This window comes from Megalopta genalis, chromosome 4 (assembly GCF_051020955.1).
Source record: "Megalopta genalis isolate 19385.01 chromosome 4, iyMegGena1_principal, whole genome shotgun sequence".
In the NCBI taxonomy this organism is placed as follows: domain Eukaryota; kingdom Metazoa; phylum Arthropoda; class Insecta; order Hymenoptera; family Halictidae; genus Megalopta; species Megalopta genalis.
The window spans coordinates 26,148,563-26,168,940 of record NC_135016.1 but is presented as its reverse complement, the minus strand read 5'-3'; the positions used below and the strand labels follow the sequence as shown (position 1 = coordinate 26,168,940).

At 32.9% G+C, this 20,378-nt stretch overlaps 1 protein-coding gene and 1 non-coding gene across 4 annotated transcripts in view; both read left to right on the top strand.

Moving 5' to 3' along the window:
- Eif4g (eukaryotic translation initiation factor 4 gamma) overlaps positions 1 to 20,378 on the top strand; it is a 44,340-nt gene that overhangs the window by 21,289 nt on the left and 2,673 nt on the right. For all 3 annotated transcript variants that reach the window (XM_076520846.1, XM_076520847.1, XM_076520845.1), the window contains exons 3-24: positions 323 to 577; positions 757 to 889; positions 975 to 1,175; positions 5,814 to 6,010; positions 6,650 to 7,484; positions 14,419 to 15,221; positions 15,300 to 15,404; positions 15,595 to 15,906; positions 16,016 to 16,240; positions 16,327 to 16,403; positions 16,534 to 16,693; positions 16,868 to 17,132; positions 17,340 to 17,437; positions 17,522 to 17,679; positions 17,888 to 17,940; positions 18,144 to 18,367; positions 18,667 to 18,836; positions 19,230 to 19,309; positions 19,504 to 19,730; positions 19,817 to 19,954; positions 20,028 to 20,103; positions 20,196 to 20,345. In XM_076520846.1, the coding sequence (XP_076376961.1) occupies positions 323 to 577; positions 757 to 889; positions 975 to 1,175; positions 5,814 to 6,010; positions 6,650 to 7,484; positions 14,419 to 15,221; positions 15,300 to 15,404; positions 15,595 to 15,906; positions 16,016 to 16,240; positions 16,327 to 16,403; positions 16,534 to 16,693; positions 16,868 to 17,132; positions 17,340 to 17,437; positions 17,522 to 17,679; positions 17,888 to 17,940; positions 18,144 to 18,367; positions 18,667 to 18,836; positions 19,230 to 19,309; positions 19,504 to 19,730; positions 19,817 to 19,954; positions 20,028 to 20,103; positions 20,196 to 20,345 (4,942 nt within the window). The remainder of the gene's footprint in view (positions 1 to 322; positions 578 to 756; positions 890 to 974; positions 1,176 to 5,813; positions 6,011 to 6,649; positions 7,485 to 14,418; positions 15,222 to 15,299; positions 15,405 to 15,594; positions 15,907 to 16,015; positions 16,241 to 16,326; positions 16,404 to 16,533; positions 16,694 to 16,867; positions 17,133 to 17,339; positions 17,438 to 17,521; positions 17,680 to 17,887; positions 17,941 to 18,143; positions 18,368 to 18,666; positions 18,837 to 19,229; positions 19,310 to 19,503; positions 19,731 to 19,816; positions 19,955 to 20,027; positions 20,104 to 20,195; positions 20,346 to 20,378) is intronic.
- LOC143259402 (small nucleolar RNA SNORA53) lies at positions 18,416 to 18,581 on the top strand. The gene has a single exon (XR_013033232.1). It is a non-coding gene; the product is annotated as a small nucleolar RNA SNORA53 (small nucleolar RNA).

The window sequence follows — 20,378 nt, the reverse complement described above, 5'->3', positions numbered from 1 at the left end:
TATCGTAAAGACACATTTATGAGTTATTTATTCCACTTATATGTTACTTACAGCAAATATTACAATAATACTTATTAAAAATCAGAATAAATGTCTTATCGTTACTTTTATAAATTAATGTAAAACAGCTGTTTTTCGTACTTCATAAATCTGGTATCAAATAGAAGTTCTGTTCACTTATACCTACATAATTAATATGCTTAATATATTAACTACATAATTGGAAAACACTGACTCTTGTGATAATATCAACTCACAGAACATGGAGCCAAATTCATATAGTTGGAATTATATTTATTTACGTATTGTTTATAAATTTTAGGGTTATTATCCACAAGGTGCAAGGCCACAACAACCAAGAGGTATTAGTCACAGAGGTGGTCAAGGAGGTACCGGTGCACAGGTAGTGGGGATGTCGGGTGTTGGTGGAGGTGGGGGTCAACCAACAGCACTATATCATCCTGGTGCTTTGCCAGTTCAAACTGGGACAATGTTTCAAGTCCCACCAAATCTTCATCCTGGCCCACATCAGCAGTCTGTGTACCCCATGAACAGCCAAATACCCATTCAAGGAATAGTTACGTATCATTGATATTTTATATATTTCTTGCCATGTACCATATTCATGTTATTCGTACAAGGGAAGGTAATATAGCTTTGATGTCAAAAAGATATTTTTATGGCTCCTTTTATGGTCAAAGTAATAGTTAATATCATTAGTAATCATAAGCGTAACTAGTTTGATTGTATTTTTAGTTCGGTGGCCCACCTCAGAGGCATCAAACACATCAAAATCAATCATATTTTGCACCGTTTCAAAATTCCATTCTTACGACACAACATATGTTTGGATATGGAACACCTGCGGCAACTCCAGTTCATCAACCATGTAAGTACTATAACATCGTAACGTAATTGTATATTGACAGGAAATAATATACTATTATATAACATACTATTTACTGTTTTTATAGATTTTTGGCCTGGTCAACCTACAAATCCACAATTAAGTTTAAGTAGAGCAGGTGCAAGTGCTGTCACTGGTGGGGCACAACATGTTGCAGGCCCGCTGGCCGGTGCCCAAGGAGCCCCAGTTGTACCACAAGGTACACTTCAGCAGTCTACGCAACAAGCTCAGCCTTTACCTGCAATGGGTATATCTCTTTCACAGAATGGTAAGTTATATGCAATTAACAACATAAATATGAAAGTATATATGTTCATATAGGATAACATGTTTTTCATGAAATTCTCAGTAGTTACATTGCTGAACTGTATATATTGAATATGTAAACTACTTAGCAAAAAAGTGATGTAAGACGAAATAGTGGATTTAGAGATCATGAAATATGAAATAAAAGTTTTGTATAATCTAATAATATAAAAAAATACATGTTTTTACGTAAACCACAGTAAATTTTTTTCTGGAGAAAATTCTTTCAAAAATTAAGATACATAATCATATTATATAATATTCTTTTCACTTACACCATTTTTCTATTAAACTTTTTCGTGGACAATTCATTTGCTATCCTACAAGAGACAAACGAAAATATACTTACACCACTACTACACTAAATATAATGAATGTTCATTTTATAATTTTGAGTAAACAAATATCACTTCAAACTAAAACGATAATTTTTATGTAGAACAAAAATATTCTTCATCAATAACAAGATATGGAAGATAAATAAAGATTTCATTTTTCTTATAATAATCTAGCTAAGTTGAAAATATTACATGCCTATAGACTAGTTACTAAACAGGCTATTGGTATTGTTAAATGTATAGCTGTAGCAAATACTTCATTGCAATTTACGGTTTCTTAACGATATTTGAGCCAGGTAATTTCGGTACAACTGTAAAATGAAATATTTGGATTTTGATACATTTCTAAGTTAAGAAAGAGGGAGTATAGATCTCGGAATTAATGTTACTTAGTAGATCATTTCGATACAGCTGTAAAATGAAATATTTGAACCTCGTCAAATTTTTAAGCTAAGAAAGAAGTGTAAATTTCGGAATTAACGTTCCTTGAGCCAGGTAATTTCGGTACAGCTGAAAAATGAAATATTTGAACCTCGTCAAATTTCTAAGCTAAGAAAGGAGAAGTGTAAATTTCGGAATTAACATTCCTTGAGCCAGGTAATTACGGTACAGCTGTAAAATGAAATATTTGAACCTCGTGAAATTTCTAAGCTAAGAAAGGAGAAGTGTAAATTTCGGAATTAACGTTCCTTGAGCCAGGTCATTTTGGTATAGTTGTAAAATGAAATATTTGAACCTCGTCAAATTTCTAAGCTAAGAAAGGAGAAGTGTAAATTTCGGAATTAACGTTTCTTGAGCCAGGTAATTACGGTACAACTGTAAAATGAAATATTTGTACCTCGTGAAATTTCTAAGCTAAGAAAGGAAATGTGTAAATTTCGGAATTAACAGTTCCTTGAGCCAGGTCATTTTGGTATAGTTGTAAAATGAAATATGTCGACCTTGTGAAATTTCTAAGCTAAGAAAGGAGAAGTGTAAATTTCGGAATTAACGTTTCTTGAGCCAGGTAATTACGGTACAACTGTAAAATGAAATATTTGTACCTCGTGAAATTTCTAAGCTAAGAAAGGAAATGTGTAAATTTCGGAATTAACAGTTCCTTGAGCCAGGTCATTTTGGTATAGTTGTAAAATGAAATATGTCGACCTTGTGAAATTTCTAAGCTAAGAAAGGAGAAGTTTAAATTTCGGAATTAACGTTTCTTGAGCCAGGTAATTACGGTACAGCTGTAAAATGAAATATTTGTACCTCGTGAAATTTCTAAGCTAAGAAAGGAGAAGTGTAAATTTGGGAATTAACGTTCCTTGAGCCAGGTCATTTTGGTATAGTTGTAAAATGAAATATTTGAACCTCGTCAAATTTCTAAGCTAAGAAAGGAGAAGTGTAAATTTCGGAATTAACGTTTCTTGAGCCAGGTAATTACGGTACAGCTGTAAAATGAAATATTTGTACCTCGTGAAATTTCTAAGCTAAGAAAGGAAATGTGTAAATTTCGGAATTAACAGTTCCTTGAGCCAGGTCATTTTGGTATAGTTGTAAAATGAAATATGTCGACCTTGTGAAATTTCTAAGCTAAGAAAGGAGAAGTTTAAATTTCGGAATTAACGTTTCTTGAGCCAGGTAATTACGGTACAGCTGTACAATGAAATATTTGTACCTCGTGAAATTTCTAAGCTAAGAAAAGAGAAGTGTAAATTTCGGAATTAACGTTCCTTGAGCCAGGTCATTTTGGTATAGTTGTAAAATGAAATATGTCGACCTTGTGAAATTTCTAAGCTAAGAAAGAGGGAGTATATAAATCTCGGAATTAATGTTACTTGAGTCAGGTAATTTCGGTATAGCTGAAAAATGAAATATTTGAACCTTGTAAAATTTCTAAACTAAGAAAGGAGAAGTGTAAATTTCGGAATTAACGTTTCTTGAGCCAGGTAATTACGGTACAGCTGTAAAATGAAATATTTGAACCTCGTGAAATTTCTAAGCTAAGAAAGGAGAAGTGTAAATTTCGGAATTAACGTTCCTTGAGCCAGGTAATTTCGGTACAGCTGTAAAATGAAATATTTGAACCTCGTGAAATTTCTAAGCTAAGAAAGGAGAAGTGTAAATTTCGGAATTAACGTTCCTTGAGCCAGGTCATTTTGGTATAGTTGTAAAATGAAATATTTGAACCTCGTCAAATTTCTAAGCTAAGAAAGGAGAAGTGTAAATTTCGGAATTAACGTTTCTTGAGCCAGGTAATTACGGTACAACTGTAAAATGAAATATTTGAACCTCGTGAAATTTCTAAGCTAAGAAAGGAGAAGTGTAAATTTGGGAATTAACGTTCCTTGAGCCAGGTCATTTTGGTATAGTTGTAAAATGAAATATGTCGACCTTGTGAAATTTCTAAGCTAAGAAAGGAGAAGTTTAAATTTCGGAATTAACGTTTCTTGAGCCAGGTAATTACGGTACAGCTGTAAAATGAAATATTTGTACCTCGTGAAATTTCTAAGCTAAGAAAGGAGAAGTGTAAATTTCGGAATTAACGTTCCTTGAGCCAGGTCATTTTGGTATAGTTGTAAAATGAAATATGTCGACCTTGTGAAATTTCTAAGCTAAGAACGAGGGAGTACATAAATCTCGGAATTAATGTTACTTGAGTCAGGTAATTTCGGTATAGCTGAAAAATGAAATATTTGAACCTTGTAAAATTTCTAAACTAAGAAAGGAGAAGTGTAAATTTCGGAATTAACGTTTCTTGAGCCAGGTAATTACGGTACAGCTGTAAAATGAAATATTTGAACCTCGTGAAATTTCTAAGCTAAGAAAGGAGAAGTGTAAATTTCGGAATTAACGTTTCTTGAGCCAGGTAATTACGGTACAGCTGTAAAATGAAATATTTGAACCTCGTGAAATTTCTAAGCTAAGAAAGGAGAAGTGTAAATTTCGGAATTAACGTTCCTTGAGCCAGGTAATTTCGGTATAGCTGGAAAATGAAATATTTGAACCTCGTCAAATTTCTAAGCTAAGAAAGGAGAAGTGTAAATTTCGGAATTAACGTTCCTTGAGCCAGGTCATTTTGGTATAGTTGTAAAATGAAATATGTCGACCTTGTGAAATTTCTAAGCTAAGAAAGGGGGAGTATATAAATCTCGGTATTAATGTTACTTGAGTCAGGTAATTTCGGTATAGCTGAAAAATGAAATATTTGAACCTTGTAAAATTTCTAAACTAAGAAAGGAGAAGTGTAAATTTCGGAATTAACGTTTCTTGAGCCAGGTAATTACGGTACAGCTGTAAAATGAAATATTTGAACCTTGTAAAATTTCTAAACTAAGAAAGGAGAAGTGTAAATTTCGGAATTAACGTTCCTTGAGCCAGGTAATTTCGGTATAGCTGAAAAATGAAATATTTGAACCTCGTCAAATTTCTAAGCTAAGAAAGGAGAAGTGTAAATTTCGGAATTAACGTTCCTTGAGCCAGGTCATTTTGGTATAGTTGTAAAATGAAATATGTCGACCTCGTGAAATTTCTAAGCTAAGAAAGGAGAAGTTTAAATTTCGGAATTAACGTTTCTTGAGCCAGGTAATTACGGTACAGCTGTAAAATGAAATATTTGAACCTCGTGAAATTTCTAAGCTAAGAAAGGAAATGTGTAAATTTTGGAATTAACGTTCCTTGAGCCAGGTAATTACGGTACAGCTGTAAAATGAAATATTTGTAATTCGTGAAATTTCTAAGCTAAGAAAGAGGGACTATAAATCTCGTAGGAGCACTGAAGTATGGTATAAAGGTTATAAGTGATAATTTATGACTTGAAAGTTCTAACGACACTGACAATTAAAAATCTTAGAATTTTCCGTTAAGGGTCTTCACCTATCCCTATGTCCAGGTATGATGATAATTCTCTGTTAAGGGTCTTTACCTGGCCAGAGGGTTTTTCCTATGTCCAGGTATGAAGATTTAGGTAAATTGCTCACCCAGAATAATCATCTTGTTTGAAAGTTCTTGCATCGTTTCTGTTCTTTCTAAGTATAAAAAGCTACAGAATCTACTAGATTAATATTTATTCATAGTAAACATTTATTCAGCTTAACGTAATGTACATTTGGAATAATATACATCGAATTCATAGTGGTGGGTCCTTTCGTAAGTCGTCAGAATATTGTGATTCGTGGTATACATATTTTATTGAATATTTACTGTATTATTATTGCAAAGAACAATCCTTGTTTCTTTATTGCGTATTGTGTTGAAAATTAATGATTGTTCGTACTTTATAGACGTGTACTCAGGTCATAATGGTGGTGCGACAAACACGGCAAATAGTACGATAAAATCTCGGAAACCAAGAGGACAAAATGCTATTACTGATATAGTAGACCCATCAACGGGTAAAAATATTAGTCATGAAATTTACAAAGATAATGAAACTATTCCAAGTGGAGAATCTAGCAATCGTGAAACTCCTCAGCCACAGGTGAGTTGTATTGCAATTAATTTGTTAACAATTGGCTATAAGGGTATCATATTTATAATATCAAATTTCGTTTTAAATTTGATAAATAATAAAGGTGAAAAATGTGGGATTAATATACTCTTCTAGTCAATTGTTTATGTTATTAAAATCTGTGCCGAACAGCCATGGTTATTAAAATGTTTCTGTTTTCAAATTCTCATTTTTTATTTTCAAGCTTCAATAATACTTATAATTAATTGTAAAACAGCATATTTGATATATTACTGTATATCAAAAGTAATCAACAGTTGTGGTTATTATTCTATTTGAAAATATTTCAAAGAGGATCTTCTATTTTTGAGAACATTAATTTTAAACATTACTTAGATCACATACTAATGTCTTTTAATCTTGTAATTAAAAACACGAATTTAGTATGCAATATTCTTATCATGAAAGTATTGTAATAAATAAAAGCTATGGCTGAAGGTTGACAGACGCATATAATGTATTCAGCGTTTCTTTTATTTCTCCTAGTACATTTGATTTCATTTCTCATCCTATGATTTGAGTTTGGAGCCAGTTTTTAGTTGTCAAGCATAATCTTTATTCGATTGCTCTGTATCATTATCTATCACGCAGAATTGGTGATTGTTACAGAACAATGACGCTGAGGTGCAAGCCGAGTCTATTTCTGACTCGACGGTACCGACTAGTAGTGTACCAAACACAACCATGCAACAAAACATAGCGCAAAGTTTATCAAGTTCTCAAACGAGTTCTAGTAATGATGCGAACAGTCAGTGTAATACCAGTTCACCAACGCAAAATACACCTATCGTAACCGCGTTGTGTAGTCACTCGTCGTTAGTTACCACCAGTAACGTGGCTCAAGTAGACTCTAGTGCGGTGAAAACGGAGTCTAAACCGCTCCAAATTTCTGTAAAGGAATTTCAACCACGTGGCGAAATAAAAAGTGTGGTCATTGAGGAACCACCGCCGGCTGCTTCACGTAATTTAAATAAGGATGATATTTCTGCGCAGCTATCAGTGATGACTGTTACTGAAGAGGAGGTAAAGAGTACGAGTGCTTCACCTACTGTCACGCAGGTGTCAGTTCCCCAAACGAACACACCAAGTACGAACGTTCCGGAGGTTCCTAAACCGTCCGCCACTGCCCCATGTGCTAACCCCCTTCCTGCCAGAGAGCCGTTCCCTAATTTATCCAGTAAGAATTCATCGAATTCACCACCTAGAAGGAAATCTCAGACTCACAGTCACAATCAACCCACCGCTGCGACGGAGCTGCATTCGAGTGCCAAAGAACAAAAGGAAAAGAAAACGAGGGAGAAGAGTGTCAGTTCCAGAGGCGTCACTCCAACTCCTGTCCACAATCAAACTGACCAACATCTAAAAGCTAATGGAGATGCAACTGGTGACAAACCGGAGCCTGAACCTCCTCGAAGTGAAGTTCAACAACAAAAATCATCTGATGGTGAGTTCCTTCAAAATGTTGTAAACATTTTATTTTTATTCTTGTGTCGTTTCAACACATTGTTTATTAGTGGATGTTGTAAGATATTTATACAATAACGTGTACAGAGAAAATTTGTTTTAAAAATATTGTATCACTGTAGTAGTCATTGTGTTTGTTATACAATTGAAAATTTGCATCGTGCCACATAATTTTTAAATACACTTTTTGTATACTAGAAATCAGGGAGATATAAATCTTTATGGAATTTGATTTATTTAAGCCACTCAAAAGTATGGATTCATTCCTTTTCCAAACATTTAACTCGCTGAGAACTGCGATTTCGAGGTCTTTGATATTTGAGTAATGCATATTAATTATTAGTTCTCGAAACTGTATATTTGGGTCTCAAAAGGATGAATCATCAGTGACTTTGGCACAGCAGTTGAAAGATTAATACTTTCAATATTTTCGTTTACTTTCAAAACTGTAGCATATTTACTTACGCTTTACTTAAATATCTTACATTTTGAGTAAATATCTTAAATATATTATTTGCAGTTATATTGAATTTTTTCATAATTCAGGTTATAAATGAGGTAGTTTTTTTTTATTTATACCTCTCTAAAATTGTTAATTATTAATTATGAATATTTCATTGCTTCCACGCTCAGTACTAGTTTTGTAATACTTCCTTTTACATTGTATAAATAACCTTCGTAGGTAACATGTGCATATTCATAATCAATTTATGCACATACTACTTGTGCGAGCAGCAATCATTTAAAAATTACTTTAATTTTGTACTCTAATGCTACATTTGTTACGTTTATTATTTTGTTTATGAAAGAATCTTAAACATTCAAACATACAAAAAAAGATTGAGTTAGTATAGGTTAGGATTTAAGTGTCGAAAATCTGCTAGTTTCTCTCACTCATCCTCTTGTCATAGTAGTTTAAACTTTGCCTTAATGATAGCTTTAACAGTCCTTGTTATCCGTAATTCAACATGTAAATGACCATGAGCTTTCCATACGAGTCGGTATACTTTTTTTTTCATATGTATTTTAAGTGTTCACCTAGTTCTGAAATTGTTAGGTATCATAGCATGAACACGAAGATGCCTTTATATAGACACGTGTATAGGGGCGCATAACAGGTGATACATATCTTTAAGTTACGCACGTGCGAACAGATGGCTTGAATGTTTCGAAATATCTTTTTTCTATATATAATGCTTTGTATTCGTATACATAACGTTCTGTAATTGTATCGTTCGAGTATTGCTGACAGGGGTCGTTGGATATTTCTGTGGTATCGCAATACGATTTGCTTTCATTCTAACCTCTCAGATTCATACTTTCCGTTACATGCCTCAAACATTGTTCTTGTGTCGCGATGTGTCGTTTGTGACTTTCTACTTCAAAATACATTAATTTAGGAACAGTTAACTACAGTGAATATTTCTTTATTAGTATAGAATTTATACAAGACATTGAACATTTCTAAAAATAGTGTATAAAGTAATGGTTTTTAACTGAGATCATTATGATACATTTACATATATGCATTATTAACATGGATACACACTCATCTGTTCAAGCAAGTGGAATAACATTTCGAATGCGTAACACTAATTTCTAATTTAAAATGATTGAACTTAGTTTTATATTTTATCGAACTAAAATTTATCAGAGACAAAGGTGCACAGTGAATATTAACACGTGTAGAAATAATTGATTTCTAAATACCACAGTTTTACTTTTAATCGCAAAGATAAAATAACATAATAAACATTTCGGATCAAATTCTTCGCGCATACTCTTCAAAATGGGGAAAAAAGCAAGGGGTAAGTTTATGACTATCTGTGTACGTAAGTGTGAATTTTCTTCGATCATTCTACATATAAATGAACTTATCATATAACAAATACGGTATAAATATTTCTTTAATCGATCTCTAAATATTTGTTATATGACAATTTGGATTTGTACCGTATGCTAGATTGAGTTCATTCACGGAGATACTACGGTATTTTATAAAAAATAGAATATTGAAGTCACAGCAACATATTTTACTGCTGTTGTTGCTCGCACAATATAGTTTCATAAAAATAGGAAAAATTTACCAGAATACAGACATTTTATAATCTATTGGAATGTACGGCTTCGATGTGAACGGGTCTTTCCGCAATGATCGAAACGCTGGGCACAGGAGCTCCGAAAGGAGCTTCGTGCCAGACGGTGACATCATCGTATGAAAAGGCGCGAAATGTACCGAAGATACACGAACATTGACGATCGTGTAGCTGGAGGGAGGATCCCGGTTCCTTTCCTCGTCGAACAACGAATTTCCTCCAGTAGCCAGCACGTGCTGTGCTAGCCGGGCGTATTTTTACTCTGTTTAGCCCATTTCCCTTTTCCTTTTATAATTTTTTTAATCAAGAATTGTATATTCGTAATTATACATAAGTAAATATTTAAATTCACTACTGTTTAAATACTTATTCGCTTTTAAATTTATATAGACTACTTCGTAACGAATACGCTTATTATATTGCGTCTTACTGCAGTCCGTTCCTACAAGACTTATATCTCGCGATATTCCGATGAATTTGTACATATATTACTTATTTAATCGTAACGGGCGCCCTTTACACGCATCGTTTCTCTCTTTATATTGTATATATACATATTTCCTTTTTTTAAATACGTTTATCACGCTAAACTTGACAAAGCTTTAAGTTGAAGATTTTCTTTCGCCCCGAATTTATTTTGTAAATTATTCTTACTGTGACATAAAGTGATCAAGCGGATGCAACGGCAACGACCAAGGACGATCATAATTCGAAATGTATGTATAAATTATTTTGTCCTTTTTTGGATCTGCCTTGCTCCTAACAGGCACGACTTGGGCATATCTACCGTTCGCAACGTGGTTCCGACATTTTGTATTCATAAGATTTCACGAACCCGAAATTCAGTTCGGTATATTCTGATATTTTAACGTTGAAGTAAATATTTGCTATTAGTTATTCTTCCGCGGATTCTTCTTCGTAGTTGCCTTGAAGTTTTCATCGTAAAGGAAGCCGCAAATAATGAACGAATTTCGAAGGTCGATACACGAGTGTGTTCAAATATGGCTGCCCAGAACGAAACTGGGTGTATGCTTCATTTCGACGGAGTTTTTTAATACGGACCTTATAATATTTATTTAATAAAAGATTTCAGAGCTTTTTAATAAAATTAGAAAATTTAGTTATTGTAAAATTATTGTCGTAATTTATAAATAAGATTCAGTACTATCCATCATGCTTTAGCCACGTGCACTGGGAATAATTCATGATGAAAATACATCTTTTAAAGTTATTTGAATCAAATAAGCAAATTTTTGTTTGTATGAAATATTTATTAATTTGAACCGTAATACTTGCTTTTATATTTCAAGTATATAATTGAATCGACGATAATTCGATATATTCCTGATATTCGTACATAGCCATTTTGTGAACAGCCAAGAAAAAGAAGTACTCCATATTTGATCACTGGTTCTTACGTGTGATAGCTGAAAAGTTTTACTTGCTCATTCGCATACATATTTTTCAACTTCGCATAAAGTTGAATCGTATGTTCGTGTATGAAAAAATATTTTCCACAATTTTTCAAGTTAACTAAAAATTATTTTCGAATATTTAATATTGGTTAAATAAATAACATGTAGAAATGGCGGGAATACCTAGAAAATCTTTCTTAAATATTTGTTTCTGGGAACACCATAATTGAATTGTGAATAAATAGAAGTATGTGAAAGAAGAAAAGCTTGTGCGGTTTCCTGAATATAATGAGAACGTGGTCGTCAAGAAGATTTGAGTGGGCGTGTCGTCACTTCCTTATCTATGTTCTTTATTTTCGCTTATTATTTAGAGTTAATGATTCTTGATAAGAGCATAGTATATATATTTTCCGCATCGTAAACAATAAAAAGACGTAATGAATTTATGAGCATGTTTTATGTTATATTTTTATGAGCAACCATAAGAGCAGTCATCTATTCTGTTATAAATTAGAACAATTGTCTAAGAAATTATAACCATAAGACTCTCATTGAATTTTCGCACGTGGAAACTTCTATATAATTCCAAATGCGTGATTTAACAGGGATTTAATGGGCTTAATATATATATATATATATATCTCATTTCCATTTTCGTGGATACTATTGTGAAAAATTAATACTTGCATATTTTGGTCATTAAGACACGTTGGGTCACGGTCACGCGTGTGGGGTGGGTTACATGCATGGTTAGGATGTCTATTAGTGTCATTTCACAAGAGCACGCGTCGTGCGTGTGCAAAAAATACCTCAAGACTTTCGGCGTCAGTGGCAACCTTGAACATTCACCAATCGAGTGAAAGGTTTTCATTGGTTAGAAAAATGATCGTTCTAGATTGCAGGTATTTTTCGTGCAGGAAAGCAATTTATGTATTATAAACATTACGCGTTTGCAATTTTATTTTTATATATATTAATTAAATAATATTTGTTTTTATCAAACAATGACCTCTTTAAGATCTCTTACTTTCAAAGTTAATTCTTGATATTTTTTTGAATAGCGAAAGAAAAAATGATTCTTGGTTAAAAATGGAGTGCGTTTTTGAATCTGGATAATACCTAAAGTTTTGCATTATTTGATCAAAAATTCAAATCAATTACATATGTATACATATTATATAAATGACACATGTTTGACAGAGCATACAAATTAGTTTCGAGAAATAATACTAATACTCGAAAAACATGTGATTTATCGTTCAAATTCGTTGTATAGTATCAAAATTGGTAATAACACTAAAAGCAGAGATAATATTGCGTACAGATTTAGCGATCATTCAATGTACTTTTCAGATTGTTACCTCGACCTGCTTTTATAAAATCTTACTCAAGCTACTTTCATGCATCAAATTAACTGCTGTCTCATAGTGTAGCGTACTTCGTTTTAGAAATTGTTTCAGGGAAACATTATATCAACCGTCGTTTGGACAGCAATATATGCAAATCATCGTAGATGTAATTAAGATTTTGAAAACATTTCTTTAGTACAAATACATAAAATAGAAATTAAAATTTTGGTTTACTTAAAAATACTTGTATTATTTTATTAATTTTATTTAAAATTGTCATCAAGAAACATTGAAATCGATATATTTAAAATTTCAATATTTTATTATCATTTGGAGGGTATATTTTGTCGAATTTATAGTTATATTCTCATATTGTCAATTGAAATTGCCTGTCCACTTACCTGTTCGCAATTATTCCAAAACTCACAGATTCTTCCGTTCGATATATTTCGCTTAGAGGAGCTCGTATTGGGTTGGGTTGTCAGGAAGGCCCACACTGCGCATGCGCCCGAACACAACCGGCGAACAGAACTAATTTAAGAAATCCTGTGTCGTGCCTGTTGGTTTGCACCAGTTCACAGGTTAAAATAGTTGCGCGAAAGTCGTAAGAGGAGCTTCCGAAAGAGGCCCCCTTTTCCTTGAAGTGATTGTCGATGTTTGATCGAACGTCTAGCCGTTAAACAAGTTACAAAAAAATCTTATCGCTATACGAAATTCTCGTTTCCGGGTTACTGTTCGCCAAGAATTTCGTGCGAATTTCACGTGCCCAATTTTGTCTATTTCGTGAATTCTCTCACGTTCGCTAAAATAATAAGAACTCAAAATGCCAATATCTTTGCACGTTGCATCTGCAAGCATGATTCTATCTACCCCGACTTTGGCAAGCTTTTGGCAGGTTTATAAATAAATACTGATTCAGTGCAGTAGCAGCAGTGTAGCGGCAACACACACACACACACACACACACACACACACACACACACACACACACACACACCGGGCCATTGAAATTCGAGCCGCACAAAGAGTTTTGTGCTGTGAGGATGTGACTCGTTAATATGCGATATGCTTTTGCTATGGAAAAAACAGGCCCAAGACCATCATTCGAACACGTGTAAATAACGCACAGTGCGCGCAACACCATCTCGAATACTGTGAAAATGGGCGACCGCAGAATAAATGGCAGCGCTCGTGTCAGCAGTAGCTCTCGATCGAGGAGTCGTAATCGACGAGGTTCCAGAGATCATGGTACACATAAGTAATTTGTATTTTTCGAGAACGATTTGCATAAATTGGTAAACACGTATTGAAAGATTTATTAGCAATGAACCACTTCTCGATTTCCCAATAGGCCGCTTTCGATCTTTACAACGATACATTAGTATAGTATCGTAATTAATATCGTAATCGTTAAGCGATAGAATTTCTCACGATGAAATGATGCCTTTGACGATATCGAGTAGATTTGATATCCGATGTCAGACTTCGTTAAAAGCGTTGAAACATTTGGTTAGTCTCAATGTTCGTGACAAAATTAAGAAATGTCTTACATAATATATTTTTTGTTTTTAATCGTTAGTGTTGATCATCATCCTAATTATTTAGAGACCATTCTAATGGAATAAAAAGCAGACATGAATGTAGATATATTTTTGATTAAAAAATGATTTTAAAATGTATATAATCATTTTTGTCGTGCGAACATAGCATCGCATATTATAATAATAAAATAATTAGACTTTTACAGATTTTAAAATCTGTACAACATATCAATAAAAAAGAGAAATGTCGCAGCAAAGTGTGCTGCGATCTGTAACTATAATTATACTTGGCTTATAGCCGAAATACTCTCTTTTCTTTACAGCTTGCATCTTGTGTACCGTTATCGCCGCAATGATAATTTTGTATGAATTATTATGATTCATAACCATGCCGCCTGATGACTCTTTTTTCATCAATGACATATGAATTTATTTATTAGCAAAACTCTGGTTTAAGCTACGAATACTCAGAATCGTGAGCAATTAACGTATACATTTTCTTTTCTTTTATAGGTAAAGCCATGCAGAAGCAAAAGAGTAAAAATAAACTCAAACCTCGTGAACTTAACCGTAAAGGAGCGGAGAAAGAAGGTACCGATATGGACGCTTTCGTAAATACTGTACCGCCGACAAAGACCGAGACGAAACAAGAAAACAAAGAGTCTTTAACGGCGAAGGACATCAACAAGGAAGCGAACAAAGAGATAACGAAAGAAGTTAAAGAGAAAGTTAATTACGAATCAAAAAAGGAAAAGGAAGTCGCTTCTACTCCTGTAAAAACAGAGAAACACGTGACGCCTCTGACGCCAGAAATTCTGAAGGAGAGCGGACCTGTGCAATCGTCTGTTACAGAAAAACTGCCAAGTAACGAGGAAACCGTAAAGGAACCCTCGCCGAAGCTAGAAGATAATAATGAATCGAATGTCTATAATATGCAAGCAAAACCAGTTCCTAACGACGTTGTTGATCATGCAAAAATGAAAGAAGAGTCTGATGTAGAAGCAATAGTAGCACAAAAGAATGAAGAAAATTCGAAGGTTTCCGCAATCCGGACACCCAGCGAAGAAAAACTAGTTGGGCCCTCAGTAATAGAGAAACCAAATGAAAGCGAGCCATCTCCCCAGACGGACGCACATGTTACTAATCAGATAACTCTGAAATACAAGTATAAGGACGACCAATGGAGCCCCATAAATAAAAGCGGTAAAAAGGTCTACGATCGTGAGTTTTTGATAACGTTGCAGGAAGATCCTAGCAGCAAAATCAGACCTGTGAATTTACCAGATCTAGATGTTGTTTTGAAAGATGGGGCGAAGGTAGTAGTTCATATTCCTGTATTAATTCTTATATATATTACATGCAATTTTTCTAAATAATATTTTTTATTCCTATAGTCACGCTCTGCTGTAGACATGCGAGCATATAGCTCAAATACTATTAGACACCACGATGCTCTAATGCCTGGATTCCTAAAACAACCTCTAAATTCACGATCGATGGTAAGTTGGTAATACTTAGAAATACCAGTTATACTTTTTTTTGAATTTTAATGAATGATGTTTATCACAAATGAAAGTAGTGAACTGAATTACTTTGACAGAAATCTTTTCTTCTGACATATATATCTTACTTTCTACTAGGTCATTGGGAATGTTTAAATTTTAATAAAACGTGTTTATCTTTATTTAGTTAACAACCAATCACAAGAGTCGTTCAGGAAAATCATCCAAACCCTCAAAGACAAATGTTATTCATATGTCGTTATCTCTGAAAGAAGATGTGAAATTGAGAGAAACTGAAAATGCATGGAAACCGACAAGATTAAAAGCTCCGGTTCACACCGAGGATGAAGCAAAAACAGAAGCCCTTTACAAAAGAGTCAGGAGTGTATTGAATAAACTTACTCCACAAAAATTCAATACTTTAATCGATCAAGTGCGAGCATTAAATATTGATACACTGGAACGTTTGCAAGGTGTTATCAATTTAGTATTTGAAAAGGTAAACTGAAGTTCTTGAGATATTTAGATGTTTATTAAGAATTATTAAGAATTGTTCGTTAAATTCACCTTTGTGTAATTAATTTCATACACAAACATATAATTTTCAGGCTGTTGATGAACCAAATTTCTCTGTTGCTTATGCATTGATGTGTAAAGAACTTAGTATGATGGAGGTCTCAGGGGGCTCGGACCAAACTGTGGAGAGTCTGGAGAATTCACAGAGTTTCAAAAAACTCATTATTAATCGCTGCCAAAAGGAATATGAGAAACAATCATCTAATGAAGAAGCGAGGAATGTGAAGCTCAAACAAATTGAGGAATGTCCAGATCCTGTAAGTTTTCTTTACATCATGAGTTTGAGATATAAATTTAGTCATAATATTTAGTCATTTTAATGATTATGTTTATTTATTAATAGGAGAAGAAGAAAGAGTTACTATCAGTGTTTGAAGAAGAGGAACGTCGAATACGAATAAAATCAGTAGGAAATATACGGTAATTAATTTGTATTTTATATTTTACAAGTATATAAAGTATATGTACATGTATATTACAAGTATATACTTGTTTTGAGAAATACGAAAAAATGTGAATAAATGTACTATATTTATCCTTTTATTTATAGGTTTATTGGTGAACTGTATAAGCAAAGAATGCTAACTACGAAAATCATGCGTGCCTGTATAGAACAGTTGTTAAATCAAACTGATGAAGACAGTCTTGAGTGCTTATGCAAATTGTTAACAACAATTGGAAAAGATCTGGAAACAAAAAGAGGCATAGATGTAAGCTTACTTTTAGCTTACTTTTAACTTTACTTTACTTAGCTTACTTTACTTAGCTTACTATACTTAGCTTACTTTACTTAGCTTACTTTTATTAATTCGGTAATATGGAAGTAATTTATTTAATGATTTAAAAAAAAGACGTTTTTATATAAACATTTTTTATTTTATTAGGAAACGCAAGATTATTTCAATAAAATGCAAAGCATTGTTTCACGACGGGGAAATGGAAAAATTAGTTCTAGAATTCGTTTCATGCTACAAGATGTCATAGATTTAAGAGCAAATAAATGGGTTCCAAGAAGAGTCGATAGCACTCCTAAAACAATAGATCAAATTCAAAAAGAAGCAGAGAACGAGAGACTAGATAGCCAATTGAGCAGTGCTCCTTTGAATACACCTCGGAAAGACGAACGTTCTGGTGATAGGAAAAGAAATCGTAAGTACTGACTATTTTCGTCGTTTAACATCTTGTTATATGTTGTTTCAAATGCGTTTCGACATGATGATTTTTGTACATAATTGTCAGACTAGAGTTTCTGAAAAAGTAGTGATTGTAGTACATTCTGATATATTAATACAAACTTGCATTTGTATCTTTTTACGAATTATTCTATACTCACAGAATGATATTCTGATTACACAGGTGGTGTTGGACAAACTGATGATGGTGGTTGGAGTCAACCAGTTGCGAGGACAAGACAACCATATACTGTCGAGACTGCGAAATTAAAAAATAAACCTGTAAGTTAATAATTATTGTTTTATTATTTCATTTATATGTAACTATTATGAAAATGAAATACTAAATAATCATTATTTTTCTAGCCTCCAATGGATGATTTGCAGTTAGGAAGCAGAAATATGTACATGTGGAAAACGGCTTCAAACTGCGGTTTAAAGACGATAAATACAAACAAATTTGCATGTTTACAAAACATGCCCTTTGATCAAGAAAAACGAATGATATCTCCACAACTCTCTGGGTAAATCTTCTATGCTCTGCTATAGTTTATATTATTATGTGTTCGGTAGAATTAACATGATGAAGTTATGTTACTAGGCTAGAGTTTCTGACATCTTCTTATTTAACTTACATGATCTCACTTACGCATCTGACATTTAGAAAATCAACATGTGTACATAAAAAGTTATTTACATTTTTAATTAACGTCTTATATTTGTTGATTTCAGATCAAGATCCATTGGTCCTAGAGAATATGGACGTGACTACAAACCTTCCTATGGTGCGTATAATTTAAATAATTGTTTATCAAACGTTGATATCATACAGTTCATACCACAATGATGTGAAATTTTTTATTTTTGAAAAGCATGGCTTGATGTTGTTAGCCAAAAGGATTCTGATGTTATATGGACTAAATTATTTTCCATTCAGGTGGCTTGTATAATCTTTAAATAAGCAGGTCATGTGATCTTAATGTTACAGATGGTAGGAGTTCACGAAATGGTAGTCATCAGTTAAGCAGTTCGTCGTCAAGTCGAGATAGTTCGTTATTAGATAGTTCTCAAAATCAAAGCGTCTCTATGCCAGCACCGGCCAAATCCTCGCAATCTACCTCTAGTAGTCATAAAGCTCCACTGTCGGAGGAGGAGTTCATGAAAGCTTTTGATGAGATGATGACGAGTTATCTTGAAAATCCTGATATGGAAGTAAGTTTCTATTAAGATTCTTCTATTTTTTTTTACTTGAAAAATATTAGCACATTCCTTAGATCCATTTCTGCTATTTCCTAGGAGATGCTTGAGTCATTGGTGTGCTATAATATGCAATACCTTCTTTTTGGTCTTTCTAATCAGTGCTATAAAATAGCTTAGATGCTAAATTTATATGAATCACTGCTTATGTGACCAACGAGAGGACATTTTTTTTCATAAAATTGAAAATTTACATTGATTCTTAATTACCATTCATAACGAAATAATTTAAATACCATATTTTAATTTTACAGATTGTTGAGTTAGCTATTCAACAAAAATTCGAAAATGTGTTATCTAAATTCGTACATGAATTGATCAACTTCGTCTTAGAAAAGACACCCCTCGATAGAGAGCGAGTGTCTTACCTGATATCGCATTTAATTACAATAAAAGTTCTACCTTTGCAACAACTTCGAAATGGGTGAGTTGTATTGAATAAAAAGTTAAATATTTTTCTTTCTTCTCTGATACATTAACACATTGTATGTGAGTTATTTTTGACGACTTCGCGTCGAAAAGATTTAAACAAATTGCTTTAAATACTAATATACTGTGATTTTTTGTCATATTATTAAAAGATATTATTTTATAAATTATTATTTCACGTAGAGTTTCGTATTTTTATATTTAAAAATATATTATAATACGTGTTCTTCATACAATATGTTAAAAATAAAATGATGAGATTTTTATGCAGAGGAAATTGTCATGCTGAATATTACATATTAAGCCAAAAGGATACTGAACTAAATCTTGTTGCAAATGATTTGAGAATTATTTTTCTTGAGTATATTTAAGAGTGTTTAATTTTTAGGTTCATTGAAATACTGGAAATAGTCGAGGAATTAATGTTGGATATACCTAAAATATGGTTATATTTGGCAGATATATTATGTAAGTATAGAAATACAATATTGTCTAAGTTGTTTCTCTAAAAACAAAAAACTTATTACATAATATGATGAATATTCTTTACCATAGGGTATTTCCATGCGGGTTTTTTTTGCTCAACAGGCCTGATATTAGAGAGTCAAATATGTTTACTGTGTTTTAAAAAATTATTGTTAATCTTTAGTATCTTTTTGCAGCGGATCCAATAAAAGAGGATTTACTCCCTCTACAAGAACTAAGACCTATATTCGATAGTTTGAGAAGTCGAGGATATGTAGGCAAATTTCTTGGAGAAGTGTTATCTAAACTATGCCGACTTAAAGGACCCAAATGGGTCGCAGATAAATGGGACCAAAGTGAACTTCAGATGAGCAATATACTTGATACAAATCTTGAAAAAGTTGAAAAAATTGTTGAAGACTATGTAAGATTATATTTGTATTATTTATTAAAACTGTTCCATTTGATGAACATTGTGAACAAAAATATATTTATTGTCATAATTTTCAGAACTTGGATTTCTGTACTGGTGATTATAATAGTTCCAAAGGCTCAACTAGTAATCAACCCACGTTACAACAAATTCACAATGAACTTAAAAGACTCATGAAAGAAAGTAGTTTCGATGACATTTGTAATTGGATAATTGTAAGTGTACACGATATAATTATTCACATTTTACCATAATAGCATGTGCTCAATTTTGTTTATGTTCCCCCAGACAAATGTAGGTAATCGAGCCAAGGAACCTGAATTTATTCGAGTATTAACGACTGCCATTTTAGAGACGTCCATGGGTACGTGTCAATTATCATATTTACATGCCATGCATTCTACACTATCTTTCTTGAATATCTCAATTATAAACTTTTCTTTGTTCTATTTCCAGAACCAACCAATAACAAATGGTGTTTAAAAACAGACCTTTTTATTAATTTGCAACAATTAATTCGTCGATTTGTTGATGCAAGTGAATCCTTGGAATTGCAATGTCTTTATGCAATTCAAATCCATTTGCACAAACTACAATATCCATCCGGTAAGTCACAAAAGCATGAAAGTGTATTAAGGA